General features: G+C 44.1%; 1 protein-coding gene and 1 long non-coding RNA gene across 3 annotated transcripts in view; one reads left to right on the top strand and one right to left on the bottom strand.

Annotated features, from left to right (window-relative positions):
• LOC149499508 (uncharacterized) overlaps positions 1-23,241 on the bottom strand; it is a 178,618-nt gene that overhangs the window by 67,340 nt on the left and 88,037 nt on the right. The window lies entirely within an intron of this gene.
• Positions 1-23,241, top strand: part of LOC114253472 (uncharacterized) — a 36,621-nt gene that overhangs the window by 3,894 nt on the left and 9,486 nt on the right. Inside the window, exons 2-21 of one of the 2 annotated variants that reach the window (XM_089739557.1) lie at positions 1,905-2,597; positions 4,069-4,245; positions 5,602-5,753; positions 6,165-6,272; positions 7,250-7,425; positions 7,769-7,872; positions 8,458-8,629; positions 9,181-9,290; positions 10,097-10,286; positions 11,035-11,201; positions 12,319-12,482; positions 13,380-13,511; positions 14,752-14,915; positions 15,518-16,096; positions 16,404-16,515; positions 17,539-17,704; positions 19,081-19,274; positions 19,945-20,231; positions 20,905-21,549; positions 22,303-22,641. In XM_089739557.1, coding sequence (XP_089595683.1) covers positions 1,905-2,597; positions 4,069-4,245; positions 5,602-5,753; positions 6,165-6,272; positions 7,250-7,425; positions 7,769-7,872; positions 8,458-8,629; positions 9,181-9,290; positions 10,097-10,286; positions 11,035-11,201; positions 12,319-12,482; positions 13,380-13,511; positions 14,752-14,915; positions 15,518-16,096; positions 16,404-16,515; positions 17,539-17,704; positions 19,081-19,274; positions 19,945-20,231; positions 20,905-21,549; positions 22,303-22,636 — 4,826 coding nt within the window. In that variant the 3' untranslated portion in view covers positions 22,637-22,641. Of the gene's footprint in view, positions 1-1,904; positions 2,598-4,068; positions 4,246-5,601; positions 5,754-6,164; positions 6,273-7,249; positions 7,426-7,768; positions 7,873-8,454; positions 8,630-9,180; positions 9,291-10,096; positions 10,287-11,034; positions 11,202-12,318; positions 12,483-13,379; positions 13,512-14,751; positions 14,916-15,517; positions 16,097-16,403; positions 16,516-17,538; positions 17,705-19,080; positions 19,275-19,944; positions 20,232-20,904; positions 21,550-22,302; positions 22,642-23,241 lie in introns of both variants that reach the window. The other variant, XM_089739556.1, reaches the window with a different exon arrangement.

Genomic DNA, 23,241 nt, shown 5'->3' with positions numbered 1-23,241 from the left:
TCTTGCTTTAAAAATTTTCATAGATGAATCGATTTTGATGATGATTTTTTTTAAAGCTGATGATTCTCTTGTGGTCCTATTTATATTTTTTATTTATATCTGACGAGTAGCTGTTTCGTTATCCTTAATGATGCATTGATCGTATTGATTGACGTCAACTATATCTTTGGTCGAGCAGTTACCCGATAGGCACTAAAGCGTTAATGCAGCTTCCTCAATCGGGAGATCATTTTGAAGATTTCATTCGGATCGGGTGAATCGTATTTGTTGAGAACCCACAGCCATACAAGCTCGCGGCGTGTCCTTGTACCTGTGTGCTTAGTGCGAGTGTTTTGATGTTCAGCTTGATGATGTTTGATGACAGCGTTTTTTTTTTTGCCTACCTAAGCTGAGATTCTTGAGAGGCTATTTCAGCGTAACCTCAACTGGTAGGTGAGCTCACGGGGCTCAAACCTGACGACGTTGCTAACACGAACCCTTGCCAGAGTCGTGCTTCGCAGAATCTACCATCGGATCGGCAACGACAGCGAAGCGGACGGGCTGTACCCGTAAATAATCTATATATATATAAATGAATTGCTGTTCGTTAGTCTCGCTAAAACTCGAGAACGGCTGGACCGATTTGGCTAATTTTGGTCTTGAATTATTTGCGGAAGTCCAGAGAAGGTTTAAAAGGTGGAAATGATCGGAATTAAATAAAAATAACAATTTTGTTTTTCCTTTGACGTGTCTCCTGTCGAACGGATTCCTTTTGATTGTTTTAAGTTTTAGTCTTTTATTTATCGACTGAGGCACTACGAAGTCTGCCGGGTCACCTATTAAAAGTTGACATGACTAGCGTCGTCCACTTATAGACATAAGGTCAAAGTTCCTATCGCATTGGAATATCCGGCTATCTTACATTACCCTCCGAACGGGAACGCGCGATCGCCTCGCTCCATTAACAGGCCAAGCGCTACATCACATTCGACGCTCTTACAAAACGTAGCGTAATGTTAAACAAATTACCGGACGGAAAATTAAAACGAGTCAATTAAAAACGTTATGGTGCTGTACCGAACAATGGAGAGTTAATGGGGTCAGTGCCTTGGCCGACGTCACAATGGTGGCTGCCGTTCGATTTTTCGGATTTCCCCGATCGTAGGAAGTCTAAGAATTTCATTAGTGACATATTACAAAAGTCTCGGTCGCGGAGTTTGTTAATTGATGAGATTAGGTAATGTAACGTCGCGGAATTTAGGACAAGTTTAGAAAATAATCCTGTCCAGTGCTTAGTGCGAGTTTTTAACGTTCTCGATAGCGTGAAAGTTAACTCAATTTTGTATGGACTTGGAACAGCGTTCCTGGTGGCAAATGTAGGTAAACGTTCAGACTCCATACAAATTTAAGTTAACTTTTACGCTGTCGACAACCCTCAGACACAGCCCACTGAGTTTCTCGCCGGATCTTCTGAATGGGTCGCGATTCCGATCTGGTAGTAGATTCAGATTTGCGAAGCAGTTGCCCTTGAGTTGTTAGGCCTCCTTTGGAGGCGCTCGGGCAGTTAATACCTAATCCCGCCCCTCTTGACTGAGCCCGTGATCTCCCACCTGTCCTGGTGAAACTGGAAAGGCCTCCGGACCACCATTAATCCTTCAATCATAAAAGAAAGGGAAAAAAACCAGCTCAAAATTATTTCGAAATGTTAATCCCTGGTTTCAAAAAAAAAACAAGAATCAAACCGAATGTTTGTTTATCTTTATAAATATGTATCGTACGTAAATTCTAACCGACCTAATCTTTAAAGCATACAATTTCAATCTATCTATTTATTATTCGTGAATGATTATAATGCACGATTTGATTGTAGATCGTGATTATGTTGATGCTATTGTATGTATGCCATTGAAATTAATTGTTCACAGTTCCGTCCGCTCCTCAGAACTTGACAGCAGATAATGTGACTTCGAAAGAGATACATCTTCTATGGACCCCGCCTTCAACTTTCACAGTCCATCCGGTGCCGATACGAGAAGACACAACCGAATCCGATCCTGTTTCACCTCAGAAGGTTCGGTCACAAAACGACGGGCCGACCAATGACGTCATCAATCCTGCTCCCGAATCCGTAGCTTCAGAGAGACTCAAAGAGCTAGAGTATCCCTACGATATGTACAGAAACGATAAAAACGATGATTATTCGAATTCCGGTATATTAATGGACTCTTATAAGACCAAGAGGGATCTTTGGTCGCATCGACACAGAAAACGCTCTCATGACAACGTAACCGAATCGAAGGCACCACAGCTGGAGCAGTACGAATACTTTGAGGTCAATCTGCAAAACGACGAACCAATAGAAGTCGTTAAGAAAACGGTCCATCCGAAACCGCACAAGGACATGACTCAAATCGCGTATATACTTTATTACGAGGTAGGCGTTCAGAATTACGACTTCAATGCAAGCGGTGTCCAGAAATCGGCAGACGTCCGAAAGAACAACGTGTTCTTGAGCGATCTTATGATGGAAGACAGTACGAAGAATACGAGGAACCTGACGCTGTGGAATAAATCCGGGATAGCGGCCAAAGTAGTCGCTTTCAACTTGAAGCATTTGAGTGAGTATCTTTATTCGTGTTACTGATTTACAAGATTTGCTTTGGGTAAAGACCACAGTCCATAGATACCGCAGTGTGGCCACCTTGAGATATGCCTGAGATATAACTGGTGGTAGGACCTCTTGTAAGTCCGCACGGGTAGGTACAACCGCCCTGCCTATTTCTGCCGTGAAGCAGTAGTGCGTTTCGGTTTGAAGGGTGGGGCAGCCGTTGTAACTATACTTGAGACCTTAGAACTTATAGCTCAAGGTGTGTGGCGCATTTACGTTGTAGATGTCTATCGTCGACGCATTTAAGCTATAAAAAAATGCCGTTGGAGTCTTAATTGCTTTAGGGTGATTACTGTTCTGTGCTGCTCTCGGTGGCCAAGTATTGGTTGGATGTGGACTTGGTTTGCGGTAGATTCGGTAAAAAAACATATTATTATGTATCTAACAAACAGAATCCCGCCACCCTAACTGATCGTTACGAGTTCTCGCACTCTAACAAGTCCCATTCGAATTATGCGGGTCAGCAGTCTCGCGCGATCTTTCAACAGTTTAAAGTGACACTTCATCAGTAGTTTTATTTTATTGTCGTCCTCAATGACACGGTCAGATCGAGTGAATGAGCTATCGCGTTAAGTCGCTGCGGGTGGCGGGACGCAGGCGATGTCTGGGTAATGAATTTCGGCCTAATGAGACCCATTAATTGTAGCATCAATTTATTGCGTGTACAGAAGGGATTACGATTGCTATTCGCTTATACTGATCGTGCGTTTGGTGGACCGTTCTGGCTCTCGATGTACGCAATCGTAGTTTTTCTTTTTTTTTTATTGCTTACATGGGTGGACGAGTTCACAGCCCACCTGGTGTTAAGGAGCCCATAGACATTAACAACGTAAATGCGCCACCCACCTTGAGATGTAAGTTCTAAGGTGTAGTTACAACGGCAACGCCCTTCAAGCCTAAACACATTACTGCATCACGGCTGAAATAGGCGGGGTGGTGGTACCTACCCGTGCGGACTCACAAGTCCTACCACCAGTAAAAATTAAAATGTTCAATTATTATTATTATTAGAGAAAAAACTTAATCCCTAGACACAGCCCACTGAGTTTCTCGCCGGATCTTCTCCGTGGGTCGCGTTTCCGATCCGGCGGTAGACTCTGCTAAGCACTGCTCTTGCTAGGGTTCGTGTTAGCAGCGTCGTCAGGTTTGAGCACCGTGAGCTCGCCTACTAGTTAAAGTTACGCTGAAATCTCTCAAGGCTCTCAGCTAGGTAGGAAAAAAAAGGATCCGATGGTAGATTCTGTGATGCATTGCTCTTGCTATAGTTAGCAGCGTCGTCAGGTTTGAGCCCCGTGAGCTCACCTACTCGCTCGGTTATGCTGGCGTAGCCTCTCTCAAGGCTTAGGTAGAAAAAAAAAGAGAAAGAAATACATGGTGTATTAACTAATAGTCTTTTTGTTTGATTTTGTCGCAATCCTCAGAGCCGTTCACAGCGTACAAGATTTGGGTCCGCGCCTTCTACAACATGTCGCCGTACCTCACGGTCCCGGATTTGTCGACGCACCTCAGCCCAAGATCGAAGCCGTTGTACGTCATGACCGACGTGGAGCCTCCGTCCGAACCCATCGTCTTGAAGTTGTCCTGCGATATGGATAAAGGTATAACGTTTGTAACGTTTCCACCCATGTAGATAGGTATTATAGTACATTGTGCACCAAGGGAGAAAAGTAAGACATTTCCTCTCGCGTGTAAAATTGCTCGGACCCCGGCTTGGTACTCCAAGAACTGGCCTGGTAGGAGGAAAAATAGTATGTGCACCGCGGGAGAACAGTAGGACATCTCATCCCGCGTGTTTGCCATTTGGCAATTTTACACGCGGGAGGAAATGTTCTACTTTTCTCCCGCGGTGCACAATGTACTATTGTTAAATAAAAAATGCTAGTTGCACATTGGATGGGCTAGTGAGGCATGAGGATCTTAATTTACTGGTTGCTAGTGGTAGGTCGTAGGATTCAGAGCCCCCACGGACCCCCACGAGTTTGTAATATTACTCTGCTTATTTCATCATCTCTTATCTCAAGATAGACTCCGGTTTACTGGTATTAACAAAGTGTATGAATATTTGGTGTGTATGCGGTGAATTCTAGTTATAATTTTTTAAAACATTATTATGGTTTTATTTAAAAATCAGTGTAGAAAATTAGTAGCCAAAAGGATAGTTTTTTTGAAGTATTTTTTCTGCGCTGTAGTAGAATAACTTCAAGGCCTCTTCCTGTTTTGTGTTACAAAATTCACGTAACAACAATAACAGAGAATGATAATATTCATCTTTACCTATGTATATTGAGGTGTGAAAGAATATTTGGTTTAAGCAACATTTTTGCAACTTTGCAGGAGAGCCATTTAAAGTTTAAAATTTGGAAAAAAAAACATAACGAAAAAACTTCTTCGGCTATTTGAATGGAATAAACTTAATTGAAGTTCAATTAAAAACATCGAACTGTTTATGCTAATCTATCTATTTATCTATCTTCCTTCTTCTATTTTCTATATACATATATAAAAATGAATTGCTGTTCGTTAGTCTCGCTAAAACTCGAGAACGGCTGGACCGATTTGGCTAATTTTGGTCTTGAATTATTCGTGGAAGTCCAGAGAAGGTTTAAAAGGTAGATGAATATGAAAATGCTCGGAATGAAATAAAAATAACAATTTTGTTTTTCCTTTGATGTGTCCCCCGTCGGACGGATTCCTTTTGTTTTGATTTAAGTTTATTTTATACAAAAGCTTAGGTCTTTTATTTATCGATTGAGGCACTACGAAGTCTGCCGGGTCAGCTAGTATCAAATAAAACGCACCTTTAATTACAAAGATAAATATCACGTATTTAGCAAAATGTCGTTTAAATCGAATAGCCTTTGATCCCTCAATACATAGGATGTGTTATAACATTATGGTTTTTTGAAGTACAGATGGCGCTCTGAACTAATAATTTTTATTAAAAAAAAATACAGGTTCACTCTACATACAATGGCGACAACCCCTTTACTTCAACAACACGCTCAACCAATACGTAGTGACCTTGAGGAAGATACCGGAACACCACCCGAGGAAGACGGTCACGTTTCCGACCAGCAAGGATGATTTGGAAACGTTTTTTAGCGTCGTAAGTATCTTAGACTGAGATACAACAGTACTTGTGTCTTTTTGTTTATGAATGTGGGATTAGTGGTGGCTCGGAGGCCTTTCGCGTTTCATCAGGATAGGTGGGCGAGCTATGGCTCAGCCAGGAGGGGTAGGATTTGCTAACAGCTGCCCGAGCGCCTCCGAAAGAGACCTAACAACTCAAGAACAGCTGCTTCGCGAATGAATCTGGTACTCGTGTCCCGGAGAGGCTGGTGATGTTCACAGCGTAACAAGAGATTTATGTTTTGTAAGCGCCACGCAATGTAACGTGAATAGATGACGCGTTAGGTCAACGACCCCGCGAATTCATAGGATGCATAAAAAAAACATTTTTCCGTTTATGTATAACAGTCCTTCTAAATAATTTCTGAATATTTTTATTTTTTCACAGCCGGTTGAACTCTGGAACAATACTCGCTACGAAGTGATCCTGTATGCTGTCACGTTTTCTATTGCTAAGGAAGGCTCGCTTGTGATGGGGAAACCTTCGGCCGCTCAGGTACGTGTAACTTTAGCACCCATAGCGGTGCGATTTGGATATTCTATTTGTCAACTATAGACGAAAGTTTAGTTTAATTAATTCTAAAATGACGGTATTCAAAATTTATAATATTCCAAGTACAGTGGGACTTCTTGGCGGGAACGCGAGGAGTCAAATTGTGTGATTTGTTTTATATTTAGTGTGTCTTCAGGTTTAGATGTGTAATAACCAGTGGTTGGATTAGGTACATTGATTTTATATAATTTTTGCATCAATATATTATAATATGGACATGTCATTTTATCCATAATGATTACTTTTTTAAATTGAAAAAAATATTTTTAATCGTCATCGGATACAATTTCTGTATTTATGAGATAAAGTTACAAAAAGCCCTGTGTAAGTTTTGACTCATACTGACAAGCGTAATTTCTAATTCAACAGAAAGGGACAATACGGTGTAACTATTCCAAGGTGTTTTTGTATAAAATAAAAAAAAACTGATTTCTTTTACCATTAGCTAGTACTGGTAGCGTAGATTAATATTATTAATACGTTTTTCACCTTAAACACAGATTCACGCTAATTTCAAAATTCTGGAACAAATATCACAATAAATATGAAGTTCCGGTATTTTGGAGGCATATCCATATTATCCTCTACGTTTGACGTCAACGACCTTAAATCAATCTACCTACTCCGACCTCTAGAAATAACGGTGGTTTATTAACTGTTTAGTATTTGTGAAAGTGCACAAATGTGGGAAAATCAAACAAAGCCGCTAAATGTAACTTCTCGGGATCTTCCAAAAAGTCCACTGAAAAAGTAAATGCCACCATTTCCTTTCATATTATCATTTTTTAAAATAAGAATATAAATTAAAATAAGACTTCACCTAAAGGTTTTAGTTACCAGGTCATAAAATTCCTTAAAAAACAAGTACAATGCGGTGTGAAATGACAATCCTAGAGAAATTATGTTGATATTCCTCTCAGGAGGTGTCGAGCGAGTCGTGTGTGGAGCGCGGCGGGGAGCAGGGGGCGGTGGGGGCAGCGGGGGCGGGCGCAGAAGTGGGGGACGCGCCGCAGGGGGACGCCAAGACCAAGGCCTTACTGGCCATACTGCCTCTGGCGCTACTCGCCGCTGTCGGCCTGGCGTTGGTATACTGTAGGTGAGTTTACGTTGCTTTTACTCACAAGCTAAAGTCATGCGAAGTAAAACACTGACGTCATCACATATAATGCGGTCTCTGTCTAGCATTAACACGACTGTAACTTCTGTTTCTGAATGGGTTACGTGTTCATTGAATTGTTTTGTATAGGGGCCTAAAGTAAATTGCATGCGTATTATTTAGAATAAACGATACCATATCGATATGTCGGTATCGATATCGGAGCTGTGATTTTAATAATAGTTTGCGCATTCAAGTGATGGTATATACTGTTTTATGAATGGATCCACTGCCAAGCCGGCTTAAAACTTGATATTAATATTCTTATCTCTATTTCTTACAGATGTAGGTCTCGTCTGAGTAAGTGCATAAGTGCGGCATACAATTACTTGGAGGAGGGAGGGGAGAGAGGTGCGAGAGCCCCACTAAACTCCTACAAGAAGCCCGGTAACAATGTTTTCTCTTTTAACATTTTGTATAAGTGACATTTAAATAATAAAGAGGCGGTCATCATAATTGACCGCTACTAATACCAATAAGTGCGATCCTCCCCCTTTTTGTGCGAAGTGACCGCACTTTCTTAATCAATTCGTGATCTGATCAAACAGTCAAAGCTATATCGATTTATATTTGTGAAGAGCTATTAACGAGCCAATTATGTCTGTCGCCTTTAGCTCTAACACTAGGACCAGGCTTAGGGACCCCGGTAACCGTATTGGTTGGTAGAACTCGACAAAGAGTTCGACGTGCAACCTAACTCACGCATCAGCCCGCTGAGTTTCTCGCCGGATTTTCTCAGCGGGTCGCGATTCCGATCCGGTAGTAGATTCATTCGCGAAGCAGCTGCTCTTGAGTTTTTAGGTCTCCTTCGGAGGCGCTCGGGCAGGTGTTAGCAAATTCCACCCCTCCTGGCTGAGCCATTGCTCGCCCACCTGTCCTGGTGAAATTGGAAAGGCTTTCGTGCCACAAGTAATACTTTAATCATAAAAAATAAAAAACTATGTCATTAACATACATTTTGTTTGTCAGTAGGTATAGGCATGGCGCCGGGGTCCGGCGGCTGTGCGGCGGCGGACGGGGGGCCGGCGGGGGGCCGCGGGGGTCCGCCCCCCCGCATCGCCGGCACCCACCACCCCGCGCTCTCCGCCACCGCCTTCCCGAGACACGTCGCCGCGCTGCATGCCGACGGAGATATTGGATTTAGGTAGATCAATCATCAATTTTATTACGGAAATCACAATGAAAATGAATGCTTGGGATGTATAAATCACAATATTGAAGTCGACCGAAAATCTAACTCAGATCTTGTAGTGAAAAATCACTGATTACTAGATTTTTATTTTTTATTGCTTAGATGTGTGGACGAGCTCAGCCCACCTGGTGTTAAGTGGTTACTGGAGCCCATAGACATCCACAACGTAAATGCGCCACCCACCTTGAGATATAAGTTCTAAGGTCTCATTATAATTACAACCGCTGCTCTACCCTTCAAACCGAAACGCATTACTGCTTCACGGCAGAAATAGGCAGGGTGGCGGTACCTACCCGTGCAGACTCACAAGAGGTCCTACCACCAGTAAAAGTAATTAGACTCACTTAGTAATTAACAACCAATATTAGTCGTTTCAGAAAACTGTGTTTATTGTTTCGTGGCGATAGGCACTTATTCCGTTTAACTGAAAAATATAATATATACATACTTCTTATTGTTCATTATGCTAATAAATAGTTTACTAATGTAATGAATTCTTGCAGTAAAGAATACGAAATCGTTGTATCGAGATCGAACGCGTTAGGGCACACCAGCCACCACAGCCACCGCCCAGAGAACCGGCTGAAGAACCGGTACTTGAACATCACTGCCTGTGAGTACGCAGCTTTACTGTCATCTGTTTACTGTTCGACTATCTTCTTCTTCTTCTTCTGAGTCGGTCTCTTCATTACTGAAGGCCGTGTCTAATCTAAAATGTGGACCATAGTAGATTTCGACTATAGTAGAAATATTTTATCCGTGCAGTTTGGGTCATAAAAAATCGGAGCGATAAAGCGAGTATTTCGCTCTCTCTTCCACTCACGAGCCTTATGGACGGGCATAGTGATGCGCATTATTGTTGTCGATAAGCGTTATCGGTACTGTATTTCGTTTTGTCATTTGTTAGTGAGTTGGTTAGTGATAAAAATGAAAGAAAAAATCACTAATCGAACAGCATGCTAGCGTGAGGGAAGGTGGCCTTCCCTGAGGAGTCCGGTCACTTCAACGTACAATGGGTTGTATTCAAAGATCTCATTTTTGGTCGCTCAATGGACGTTGAATGTGCTCAGGTTGGTACTGACTTTCTTTGATAATTGCCTCATGGAAGGTGAACATTGCTACGTTCGTCAATGTCAGGCTTGTTTTTAGATGGGTGGACAAGCTCACAGCCCACATGGTGTTAAGTGGCTACTGGAGCCCATAGACATCTACAACGTAAATGCGCCACGCACCTTGAGATATAAGTTCTAAGGTCTCATCTTCAAACCGAATTACTGCTTCACGGCAGAAATAGGCAGGACGGTGGCACCTACCCGTGTGGACTCACAAGAGGTCTTACCACCAGTAAAACTTTGAGTTGAGTTGAATTTGAGTCAATGTGCGCGACGCTTGTAATCGTGTGTCGCTGCGTGTACACAGACGACCACTCCCGCGTGTGCGTGTCGGAGGGGGGGCGGTGCGGCGCGGCGGGGTGCGCGGGGGGCGGCGGCGCGGGCGCGCCCTGCGACTACGTCAACGCTAACTTCATCGACGGCGTGCTGCCGCAGCTGGGGGCCGACCACCTCGCCAGGATCAAAGCTAAACTCAGGAAGAGAGATAAACCTGATCGGTAAGATACATTTACTGATAAATTAGTTAGTAAACTTTTGAAAATTGAATCTATATTTATTTATTTATTAATATATTTTGTACACACAGCTGTTAGAAGAAACACGACAATAAGGATACAGAGTACAAGGACACTACTTATTTCACGTTGAAATCTCTTCCAGTAGGCCCGCAGAAGGAAAGAAGAATTAGGAACACAAACCTAGTGCATACAGTAAACATTACATATAATAATATATACATATTACAAGATACAAAACAGTATATATACACACAAATACACACACACACACACACACACACACACACACACACACACACTTTATATTATAATACATTATACAAATATATTTACTTTTATTTAATATTATATGAATCTACTATATTGAATCAATTCTCACAAACAAGAGAAAAACAAAATCTTAACTAGAAACTCGTATTTATTATAAATCTTAAAGTTGTTTGTACTGGTGGTAGAACCTCTTGTGAGTCCGCGCGGGTAGGTACCACCGCCCTACCTATTTAAGTCGTGAAGCAGTAATGCGTTTCCGTTTGAAGGGTGGGGCAGCCGTTGTAACTATACTTGAGACCTTAGAACTTATATCTCAAGGTGGATGGCGCATTTACGTTGCGGATGTCTATGGTCTCCAGTAACCACTTAACACCAGGTGGGCTGTGAGCTCGTCCAGCCATCTAAGCGATAAAAAAAAAAGTTGATTGCTTCTGTTGTAACCGTTGTCCCCGCCCAGGCCGCCGTCAATAAAACAATCGAAGCCGCCTCCCCTGCTAGCGGAGGGCATAGAGTCGGCGTTCCTCAACATAGAGTTCAGCGGCATCGTGGAGTCGGAGGACAGAGAGGACTACGACAGCGACAGGAGCGACGACTCCGAGCTGGACGACGTGTATGTCGACATCGGTCAGTATTAGCACTGTTTGTTATTGCTTAGATGTGTAGACGAGTTCACAGCCCACCTGGTGTTAAGTGGTTACTGGAGCCCATAGACATCTACGACGTAAATGCGCCACCCACCTTGAGATATAAGTTCTAAGGTTTCAGTACAACGGCTGCCCTACCCCTCAATTATTGCTTCAATACAGAAATAAGCAGGGTGGTGGTACCTATCCGCGCGGATCCCCAAGAGGTCCTACCACCACTAATTACGCAAATTATAATTTTGCGGAATTAGTGGTATCCGTCTGCGGGATTCGAACACCGGTGCATCGCCCAACACGAACGCACCGGACGTCTTATCCTTTAGGCCACGACGACTTCAAACAGTTCTACAATCCGCAGTTAAATCGCGGCTTTGCTCATTCGGAATATTATCGAGTTTAACCACACGTGCGGCGTACTACATCAAGGGTGTCTCTCGACTCTAAGGATTGTTAAACTGTGTCTTCACGGGTGAAAGATAATAGTGTTTTAGATATAATTCTTTATTATAGTAAATTTAATATTTTTGTACAATTTTGTAAATGTAACGCAGCAGTAGATACATACTATAGGTGTTAGTGATTTTTTTTAAGGGATTTTATGACCTGGCAACTGAGACCTTTAAGTCATGTCTTATTTTAATTTATATCCATATTTTTATGAAAAATGATATTATGGAGTGAAATGAAATGAAGATGATTAATTTGAGACATTAATCAACTGGGATGAAATTAAATGAAATGAAATGAGATGATATGGGATGAAATATAATCTCCGTAAAATGGTGGTTTTACTAAGATTTACTAAGATTTTTTCAGTGCACTTTTTGCAGGGTCCCGAGAAGTTACGTCCAGCGGCTTTGTTTCATTTTCCCACATTTGTTCACTTTCACAGATATTAAACAGTTAATAAACTACCATTATTACACATTTAAACCCGAAGAAACACTAAATAGACAAAATAAAACAAATCACACAACTTCACTCCTCGCGTTCCCGCCAAAAAGTCTGTTAGTGATTTTAGAATTCATTATTGCCAGTGTTAAAAAAACGATTGTTTTGAAAATTTGTTTTCTATCAGAAGTTAATTATTTTTCAAGATGGCGTGCGCACCCGGATAAAACTAGAATGGGCGCTGTGGAAGCGTCGTTACATCGCGACGCAGGGCCCCACGCCGGCAACACTCGACGCCTTCTGGAGAATGATCTGGCAACACCGGGTGCACACGCTGGTCATGATCACCAACTTGGTTGAAAGGGGGCGGGTGAGTCGATGTTTTTGTTTATTTAATTTTAACTAGTGACTGATAGGATGTTCAGATTTTAATAAATGTATTTGCTAGGCTAGTTGGTTACAGCATAATTTTTTTATTTATCTTTAATTTTTTTATTGCTTAGATGGGCAGACGAGTTCACAGTCTACTTGGTGTTAAGTGGCTACCGGAGCCCATAGACATCTACAACGTACATGCGCCACCCACCTTGAGATATAAGTTCTAAGGTCTCAGTAAAGTTACAACGGCTACCCTACTCTTCAAACCGAAACGCATTACTGCTTCACGGCAGAAATAGGCGGGGTGGTGGTACCCACCCGTGCGGACTTGCAAGTGGTCCTACCATCACACTCGCTTGAGACGTGAGGTCAAATTCTCCATTGTGCTGTGTGATGACTGCCTCAACCTTCAAACAGTAATGAGGCTGCAATTGATAGAGTGGTGGTAGTGTGCCCTACCACCAGACTTTTAAAACCTTTGTTCTATGATCGAAATTTAACTCCAGTACCTCAAAATTTATATTCTTTTTTTTGGATTACATTGCCTCTTTTGTTTTGTTGCAACTATACTTGAGACCTACACTTGAGAACTTATATCTGAAGGTGGGTGGCGCATTTACTTTGTAGATGTCTATGGGCTCTAGTAACCACCTTAACACGAGGTAGGCTGTGAGCTCGTCCACAGATCTAAGCACTAAAAAAAGAGGGTGATGTTCAAAGAGCGATGAGGTCGTCACTAGAGTGCTTAGGATCTATGGGCTCCAGTAACCACTTGAACACCAGGTGGGCTGTGAGCTCGTCCACAGATCTAAGCAATACAAAAAGTGGATGATGTCCAAAGAGCGATGTGGTTGCCACTAGAGTGCTGAGGGTAGGGTTGTGTCCGCAGCGCAAGTGCGACATGTACTGGCCGGCGGGCGGGCGCGGCAGTGCGGCGCAGTTCGGGCCCGTGCGCGTCACGCTGCTGCACGAGGACGTGCGCGCCGCCTACACCGTGCGACACATGAGCGTGCGCGTGCCCGTGAGTACCGCCCCCCCAACCCCCCTGCAGTGCGTTATATCCCGGGGACCCTAGCCAGTCGTGCACGTTATACACACGCTTGCACAGTAATATCCGTTCGCTATATAACGAAATAAAATATGAAAATCGTACTCAAAACAAGAAGAAAAAGAAGTCATTATAACACAAAACGCGGCTGCCGGAGAAAATAGCGCAACAGCATTCAGGGAAGATCATATACACACAAATAAATATAGGATAGGTAATATGTTATTGCCATCTACAGGAGCAATAACAGATTAATCGAAGCGAAGCCATCTAGTGGCCGACGCCCGTAAACATTTTTGTTGAGTTGCTTATCTATAACTAATTTATGTGTATTATCTATGGTTGTTACAAATTGTTACAAAGATTTTTGACTGCATATTCGTAACAACTATCAGAAGGTGCAATTGAAAAATAACAGTCGTAAATCGATAAGTCGATGTGTCGATTGTAATCGCCCCTACACTAGTGTACGATTGACATGTCTAGATGTGTCGGTACAGACTTTCGATGTGGAAGTTAAATTAAGTAGAAATATTGTTCGTCAACTTGTTGATCCTAAATCTACCTCCGGAATAAGTAAATAAAAAATTATCATCCACTGCCTCGGAGTCTCTTTTTAATACGCTTTTATTAGCTTTAGACGTATGTATGTTAGTATGTAACGGAAACTTTAAACTTCAAAACGCCGGATTAACTCGGAATTTGGTATACTTATTAAGGACCGACGACAATACGTAATTAAAAATAAAATAAAAAAGTAAAATTAAATAATTGAAATTCAATTTAAAAATGAAAAATAAATAATAGCTTAAAAAAATTAACAAAATGCTTTTATAGAAAATTCAACTAAAAACTGAAAATAAATTTTAATAAGGTTGAATTAAGAATAGTGTAAGAAAAAAATATTTTATTGTAAAAAAAGCGTGGGGTGCATGTTATCAGTAGTTATAAATATTTTATGAACAGTTATGAGTAGAAAGGTTATTTTGATAATATCCCGAAAAGCACCCTACGCGTTTTTTTTACAATAAAATCATTTTTCAAATTTATTAAAATTTATTTTCGATTTTTTAGTTGGATTTTCTATAAAAGTGTATTGTTGTTAGTTTTTTTTTAACTATTATTTATTTAATTACTTTACCCGTTATATGGGTAAACTGGCTGCTACGAGTGTGTGCGTTTAAGAGCGCGTGTGTGTGTGGTGCGTGTCCAGGACAGCGAGCCGTCCACCCCGGGCGGCGGGGGGGCGGAGCGCGCCGTGGTGCAGTACCACTACACGGTGTGGCCCGACCACGGCACCCCGCGCCACCCGCTCGCCGTGCTGCCCTTCGTGCGGGCCGCCTCCGCGCACCCCAGCACCGTGCTCGTGCACTGCAGGTATACACCTCCCCATCCCTCCATTACATTATATCTACCTCTCGGGTGGTGGGGTCAGCTAACTGCTATTCTGCTCCTCCACTTCGCTCCTCTTCGATGTCCTCCTCAGCAACATTGCATTTTTTTTCCTTCCTAGCTGAGAGCCTTGAGAGGCTATATCAGCGTAACCTTAACTAGTAGGTGAGCTCACGGGGCTCAAGCCTGACGACGTTGCTAACACGAACCCTAGCAAGAATCGTGCGAGTGCAGAATCTACCACCGGATCCGAAACGCGACCCACTGAGAAGATCCGGCGAGAAACTCAGTGGGCTGTGTCTGAGGGTTAATTTACTCGACGAGCCCTTCGTCGCAAGCGACGGGTTCGACGAGAACGATGACTGATGCTTGAGGTACCTAAAAGCACCGTTAGTGGATCGGGAGGATCCGAAATGACGTGTTTGGAGCGACGTCGACTGCTTTCCATTCTGTCCGCAGGATCGGGAATGTAGTTACCGGCGGCCACGATGAGAGGGTTTATCGTTTATCGAAGTGGGTTTTACGACGTAGTCAGGATTACATTACATTGCTTAATAATATAGCCCAAAATTAAATTTGAATTCCAGCGCGGGCGTCGGTCGGACCGGCACGTACATAGTACTGGACGCGCAGCTCAATCAGCTGAAGCTGACGGGAACCCTGTCGCCCCTCGGCTTCCTGTGCCGAGCCCGCACGCAGCGGAACCACCTCGTGCAGACGGAGGAGCAATACGTGTTCGTGCACGACGCGCTGCTCGAGCACGTGCGCAGCGGGAACACGGAGGTCGAGTTCTCAAACACCCGCCAATATCTACTCAAGCTACTCGAAGACATTACCGAAGAGGAACTAGCGGTTTTGGACCTTAATCCCAGCAAAAATAAGGTCGAAAATGAACCGCCGCCGACAAACGCAATCGACGAGACTAATAACGATACAGGTAGTCAGGAATCTGTTCGAACCGTTGACTTGGATAGTGAACCCAAGTCGTCGTCCGAGAGCGAAGAGAAAGAGATAGTCAATGGGGACGAGAAAGAGGGAGAAAGGGAGATGCGGGAGGGTGAAGGGGAAGGCGTGTATGATTTGGCGCCCAGAACCGGGGTGACTTATGGAGACAAGATGGCAGCCTACAATAATATGTGTGAAGAGGAGAAAGAAGAAATTCGAAGGTATGTTGTTAAGATATTATAGACAATATTTAGCTTCTAATTTCAAGAGAATAATAGTCTAGTGATACGATTTTTTTCCTACCTACTCGTAGGTAACTTAATGGGTTATTCCAGCTATGCTCTGACGGGTAGATGAGCTCATTAGCTCGACCTGAGAGAATTTGCTAATACTGGCCCTAGCAAGAGGAGTGCTTCATACAACATAAATTTAAATAAGACATGACTTAAAGGTCTTAGTTACCAAATCATAAAATTCCTTTAAAAAAAGTATCTATTTTGTGTATGATATATTGTTTGTACGTTACAGGGTGAACCGCGCCGAGAACTACGCTCTGCTGGAACGCATGAGGGCCTTGGCGAACCGGCACTATACCTTCCAGGGCCCAGCGCCTGTCAACCTCCTGGAGAAACAGTTCATGGTACGTCACACTACGGCGTGCAACGACCGTCAGGTTTGAGCCCCGTGAGCTCACCTACTAGTTAAGGTTACGCTGACATAGCCTCTCAAGGCTCTCAGCTTAGGTAGAAACAAAAAAAAGTGCAGCGATACGTGTCTGCCTCGCCCTTTCCGCTTCAACGCTTTGCTGTAACCTACAATACAGCGGATTACTGATCACTTACTGGTGGTAGGACCTCTTGTGAGTCCGCGCGGGTAGGTACCATTGCCCTGCCTATTTCTGCCGTGGAACAGTAATGACTTTCGGTTTGAAGGATAGGGCAGCCGTTGTAACTATACTTGAGACCTTAGAACTTATGTCTCAAGGTGGGTGGCGCATTTACGTTGTAGATGTCTATGGACTCCAGTAACAACTTTGCACCAGGTGGGCTGTGAGCACGTTCACCCATCTAAGCAATAAAAATATATAAAAAAAGATTGGGGGAATCGGGACGCTTTCCAATTCCAACACAAATTTTCAGTGGTTTTTCTCAGGGTAATACCAATAAAATTGAGATAACGATTCCGGAGGTTGAATTTTTCATATACGATGCATTATTATACATAGTTCATTGAAAAATATGCACATAAACTTAAATAATTAGCTTGACCTGATCCATCTCGGCTTTTGGGATGAATCGGGTCATGCCTGGGGACACTTTTTCTTTTGTTTTTAAAACCAATAACGTTTTTGTTACTTGCATTAAATGTTCAAGAAACAAATGAGAGCATACTATTGAGAGACACGAATTAAATATACCATTTTTATTTTATTTATTTTTTTAACGCTGGGGAATCCATTTACGGATATCCAGTCCGGGGGGGGTAACGAACCGGGTTATGTCGGAGTCCGGTGCCTCCTGAGAGGAAGAGGGGGACGAGGAGGGCCAAGGTCCTCCACCTCCCCGAATACCTCGCGGGAGACTAAATAAATAAATAAATTAAAACGAACTAAATACACGTCGACAGTATCTAGAAATTGTACAAACGGTTTGTGTGTGTGCAGCTGATAACGCACGGGTGCGCGTGCGCGGGCGGCGGCGCGTGCGGGGGTGCGGGCGGCGGGGCGGGCGCGGCGCTGGGCCCGCACAACGCGCACAAGAACCGGCCGCGGGGCGCGCTGCCGGCCGACGCCGCGCGCGTGCTGCTGCTGCCCAAGCCAGGAGTCGAAGGTGCCTCATCTCTCATTACTAGTTCATAACAAACGTTCACGATTGACTTCCATGGTGAAGGAATTTTGAGTCGTCGTAGCCCAACGGATAAGACGTCCGGTGCATTCGTGTTGAGCGATGTGTTCGAATCTCAGGCGGGTACCAATTTTTGTAATGAAATACGTACTCAACAACTGTTCACGATTGACTTCCACGGTGAAGAAATAACATCGTGTAATAAAAATCAAACCCGCAAAATTATAATTTGCCTAATTACTGGTGGTAGACCTCTTGTGAGTCCGCGCGGGTAGGTACCAACACCCTGCCTATTTCTGCCGTGAAGCAGTGATGCGTTTCGGGTTAAAGGGTGGGGCAGCCGTTGTAACTATACTGAGACCTTAGAACTTATATCTCAAGGTGGGTGGCGCATTTATGTTGTAGATCTCTATAGGTTCCGGTAACCACTTAACATCAGGTGGGCAGTGAGCTGGTTCACCCATATAAACAATATTTTTTTTTAGTTCGTAATATAAAATTAAAACCCTTTATAAATTGTTTGTTAATTCTTAGATTAATTAAGTACTGAAAGCGAACAAATGAATGTGGGATCATCTATTCGGGTTGGGCCAATGAAACAGTTGATGGCTCTACACAAACTTGATTTATATTCTGTATTTCTTATTATAAGTAACTAGCTGACCCGGCAGACTTCGTAGTGCCCCAATCGATAAATAAAATACCTTAACTTTTGTATAAAATAAACTTAAAACAAACAAAAGGAATCCGTCTGACGCGGGACACGTCAAAGGGAAAACAAAATTGTTATTTTTATTTAATTCCAAGCATTTTTATATTTATCTATTTTTTAAACCTTCTCTGGACTTTCACAAATAATTCAAGAACAAAATTAGCGAAATCGGTCCAGCCGTTCTCGAGTTTTAGCGAGACTAACGAACAGTAATTCATTTTTTATATATAAATATTGAAATGTAAAGGTCTTACGTCTTCAGAGTTACACCGCATTTGTCTATCGTTGCGTCCGGTAACTACCCTCCCGTCACTTAAAAATAAAACTATATGTTCAAAATTCATTCGCCCTCTTTCTTACCTCCTAATACGACATCTATCTCTCTCACTCAGTCTCGCTCCATATATGTTACTGGTTGTACCCGTCCGCTTCGCTTGGCATTTAAAATTAACATTATTTTAAATTGTCATTATTATGAGGGAGTTCAACACTCATATAAATATTAGCTTATTAAGTACTTGTATTTTCTACATGGATACCAAGTTTCAAGGCAATCGGATGCACGGTTCAGTAGTTATAAAGGAACATCCGTAAAAACCACTAGATTTATATATTAGTATAGATTCATCCCATGAGTGTTGCGTCACAGGCAGCGAGTACGTGAACGCGTCGTGGGTGTGCGGGCGGCGCCGCCTGCGCGAGTACGCGGTGGCGCAGCACCCGCCCCCCGCGCCCGCCGCCCCCGCCGCGCCCGCCGAGCTGCCGGACCAGGCCCAGCTGTGGCGCCTGCTGTGGGACCACACCGCGCAGCTCGTGCTAGTGCTGTCCGACACCACCGACCCGGTGCGTCTGCTGAGAGAGTGTTGCTAACTTTTTATTTTAATAGTACCCGTTTCAAAAATGTTGGTTTTTGAAACGAGTTGGGAGGACGAGCTCACAGCTCACCTGGTGTTAACTGGTTACTGAAGCTCATAGACATCTACAACGTAAATGCGCCACTCACCTTGAGATATAAGTTCTAAGGTCTCTGTATGCGCTGCTGATGTGGCGTACACAACTTGATATTTAGACACGAAGAAATTACTGATAGTAAAAAAATATGCGTTTATTATATACTTGGCTAAAAGTAACTAATTCTATCTATGTATGTGGTGAGTACCGCTGTATGTAGGTGCTGGACGTGTACTGGCGCTTTATATACAGTTACTACAGTTTGAGTAAAGCGATGTAAATGTGCTGATGTGAATGCGCGCGTACCCTGTGCGATACATCGAACTTGTACAGTCTTAGTATAGTTCAACGGCTGCCCCGCCCTTCAAGCCGAAACGCATTACTGTTTCACGCAGAAATAGGCAGGGCGGTGGTTGTGTGGACTCACAAGAGGTCTTACTACCAATTGTGTTCCGAATTGTGATCCTATTCTCATGTGACATTTATGGGGTCCGCTGACCACGTAACACCACGTGCATATTGAGCAAAAAGTGACTATATTATATTTGTGTAAAATTTGCAGGAATGTAAAGTGTTCTGGCCGACGGAAGAAGAGAAAGAGCTGTTCGTTGCGAATTTCCGAGCGAGTTTCGTGTCGAAGGACACGCTCGTCGCGCAACGGAAGGCGGAGCGGCGGGGGGAACGGGGGGCGGAGCGGGAGGTGGAGCGGGGGGTGTCCGCCGACAGCCCGCCGCCGCCCAACGGCGAGGCGGAGGGCGGCGGGCGGCGGGACCCCGGCGACTGCGCGGACGACGAGCGACTCATCCCCGAGCGCGGCTCCCCGCTCAGCGACGCCGAGCCCGCCTACCGGTACGTACACTTTGCACTGAACACGCACACACACGTTAGTGCCAACATCCGGCGCATTCAAATCTATACATATAAATAACATACATATTAGAGTGTCTGTTTGTAGTATTGAAATAACCGCTTTTTACTACATGCATATGAATGTATATACGGTAAATACACCAAAATAACATTTTTTACAATTTTTGTCTGTCTGTCTGTCTGTTTGTTCCGGCTAATCTCTGGAACGGCTTGACCGATTTTCATGAAACTTTCACTAATAGGTAGCTGATGATATAAGGAGTAACTTAGGCTGCTTTTTTTTAGACTAGCTTCGTCCCGCGCCGTCGCCCGCAGTTATTGTCGTACCGCGCGCAACATGGCGGGACTCGCCTATCAATAATAAAAAATAATGTTTCCGAAGCGAAGCGAGGCTGGGTCGCTAGTCTATTCATAAACATAAGCATATTGTGAGCCTTCATTCACTCCTCGACTTAAAACGTCACAAATCATAATCAAGACTTCGATCTCACGTCATGTACGTGTCTGTGCGCACCGGACGGACCCTTAGAATATTTGCTTATGTTTAGAAATAGTGGGAAAGTCATTTTCACACAATTTATTCAAGTCTCAGCAGTGCACACACAACGATTTCAAAAAACGGTAATGAGTAAATTGTAATGACATAACACAGGTTCGACCGCGCCGATCTACGCCTAGAGCGACTGAGCGGACACCGAGACCTCTCCGCCCGCAAATCTATAGCCAATGGCGACCTATTCTCCTCCGTATCCGAAAAGAAGAACGGACCCAAATCGCCGAGAAGTCCTTCGAAGATGTCTCTCAAGAATTTCAAATTGAGCTCCCCGACAAAATTCAAGTTTCCCGACTGGGGGACCAACAGGACGGCCGGCTCCCCCCCGGACACGGCGCCCCCGCCGCCCCCCGTGGCCCCCGCGCTGTCCGTCGAGGAGGAAGCGGAACTGCGGAGACCGTGCTACTATTTCGAGAAAGTGGACAGTGTGCCGGAAGGCGTGCCGACGGATAGAGTGATCGAAGTGACTAATGTGAGCGTGCATTCGCTACAAGACGACTACCAGCTCAGTGTTAAGTTTATACAGTGCAGCGGTTGGCTGGAGGGCGACACGACGCGGTACACGACCGGGAGGCCGGAGGACAACGAGTACATCAGGGCCGTGAGGAGAGCGAGCAGTGACTGCGAGAGGGAGCAGGCGCTGGACCGGCTCGTGCAGCCCTACGAGGACTCCTTCGCGCTGCTGGAGTTCGTGGCCGGCTGCCAGATGGAGTACAAGAACGGGCCGGTGGTCGTCGTAGACAAGTGAGTATCCTTCTTGCCGTTTCACATCCGATTGTAATCGGAACTTCGACCGATGTGCTTAGTGCGAGTTTTTTAACGTTCTCGATATCGTAAAAGTTAGCTCATATTTGTATGGAATGGGATCGTTTGCATACGTTTGCCGCTAGGGGCGCTGTTCCAACTGCATACAAATTAACTTTCACGCTATCGAGAACGTTAAGAAACTCGCACTAAGCACACTGATGTTTTGACACCTGTGGTGTATTGTGCTCCGGCAATCGTCCGTCGCCTCGTAATTAAGATGCTGTATTGATTATTAGCTGTGTTATATTGTGTTTACTGCGTTTAATATAATAGTTATGTTAGACAACTTCATAAATAAAGAGAAAAATAATTTAACTTCATGTATTGAAATTACGGACTCACGGACTTCGTTACTGTATGGTCACGAACTATCTTGGCTACTAGGTACGTAGTAAGGATTAGGGTTTGAACGGACCCGTGTCTTCATTGTCCTAATGGAATTGAGACGTCGCGCGACTTCTCCAGGTGGCACCGGTGGCTCGGGGATCACGCCATCAGTAGGGGAAGAATAATAATAATAATTTTAAAGTAGTTTAAACTAGTAGCCAAAAAATAATAACAAATTTTACGAAATAATTTTTTTGATGGTTCTCAAATTGTTAAATTTTCAATTCCACATATTCAGGTTTTCGTGTTAATTTTAATGGTATATGATCTCATTCGTGTATCGTAACGCTACTTTCGTAACAGATACGGAGGATGGAAGGCAATGACGTTCTGCAGTCTGTCGGCTGCGAGCGGGGGGGCGAGGGCTGCGGACGCCAACGACCCGTTCAGGTCGTTCCGCCCGCCCGCAGACGACACCGCCGACCTGTACTGCTGGTCGGCGCTGGCGGCCCACTCGCGGATCCTGGCCCCCATTCCACCGAGCTCCCCCTGTGCGTCCCCGTCCTCGTCCCCTGGCCCCCCCGCGGTTCCCCCGCGCCCCAGCGAGGCGATCCCGCACACCCCCTCGGCGCTGTTAGCCGCGTACTGTGCGCTGGCATCCTATGGCCCGAGGTTACACGCACCGTCTATTAGGTGAACCAGGTTAGTAGTCTTTTTGCACTGTACTGAGCCGTCGCGGCCTAAATTATAAGGATCCGTTCACACAGACCGGCTCGGAGAGGAAAGCAGATTTTTATCATATTATGAGAAACAGAATTTTGAGTAATTGTAGTAAAGTTTATTTTTGAGTGTCGACTTTTTTATCGTCATTAAGAATGCTTGAAAGCGTTACGTGTGAAATAATAAGAGGAACCTACTGGCTTCGATTGTGTTCAGACCTCTACCAGCCGGTCTATGTGAAGTTGGCAGCTCCGTTCCGGTAAATTTCAAACGTATACGATCCGGTCTGTGTGAAAAGAAAAAAGCGGGCTGATGCTCTCCGAGCAGTCTGTATGAACGGACCTTAAGACGCCCGGTGAGCTGTCCGGTCCTCATGAGTCACAATGTAGTGTGTATATAGTCCGGTAGCTAGGCGTCAACCAGTGTACTGTGAACTCTGTGCATAAATATGAGTATAATACAGTACTGTGCCACGTACCGTCCAGTTTTGTAATGAACTTACCGACACGCTTTTTGCCGAGCTCTATGCCATCTCCAAACGAGTTTTGAGGGGATTACTCCGCGAGAGACAATGCTAATGTC

This window comes from Bombyx mandarina, chromosome A1, assembly GCF_030267445.1.
Source record: "Bombyx mandarina strain Sakado chromosome A1, ASM3026744v2".
NCBI classification, from domain to species: Eukaryota; Metazoa; Arthropoda; class Insecta; order Lepidoptera; family Bombycidae; genus Bombyx; species Bombyx mandarina.
Note: the sequence above shows the minus strand (reverse complement) of the source record. Positions and strands in the feature narration are given on the sequence as shown.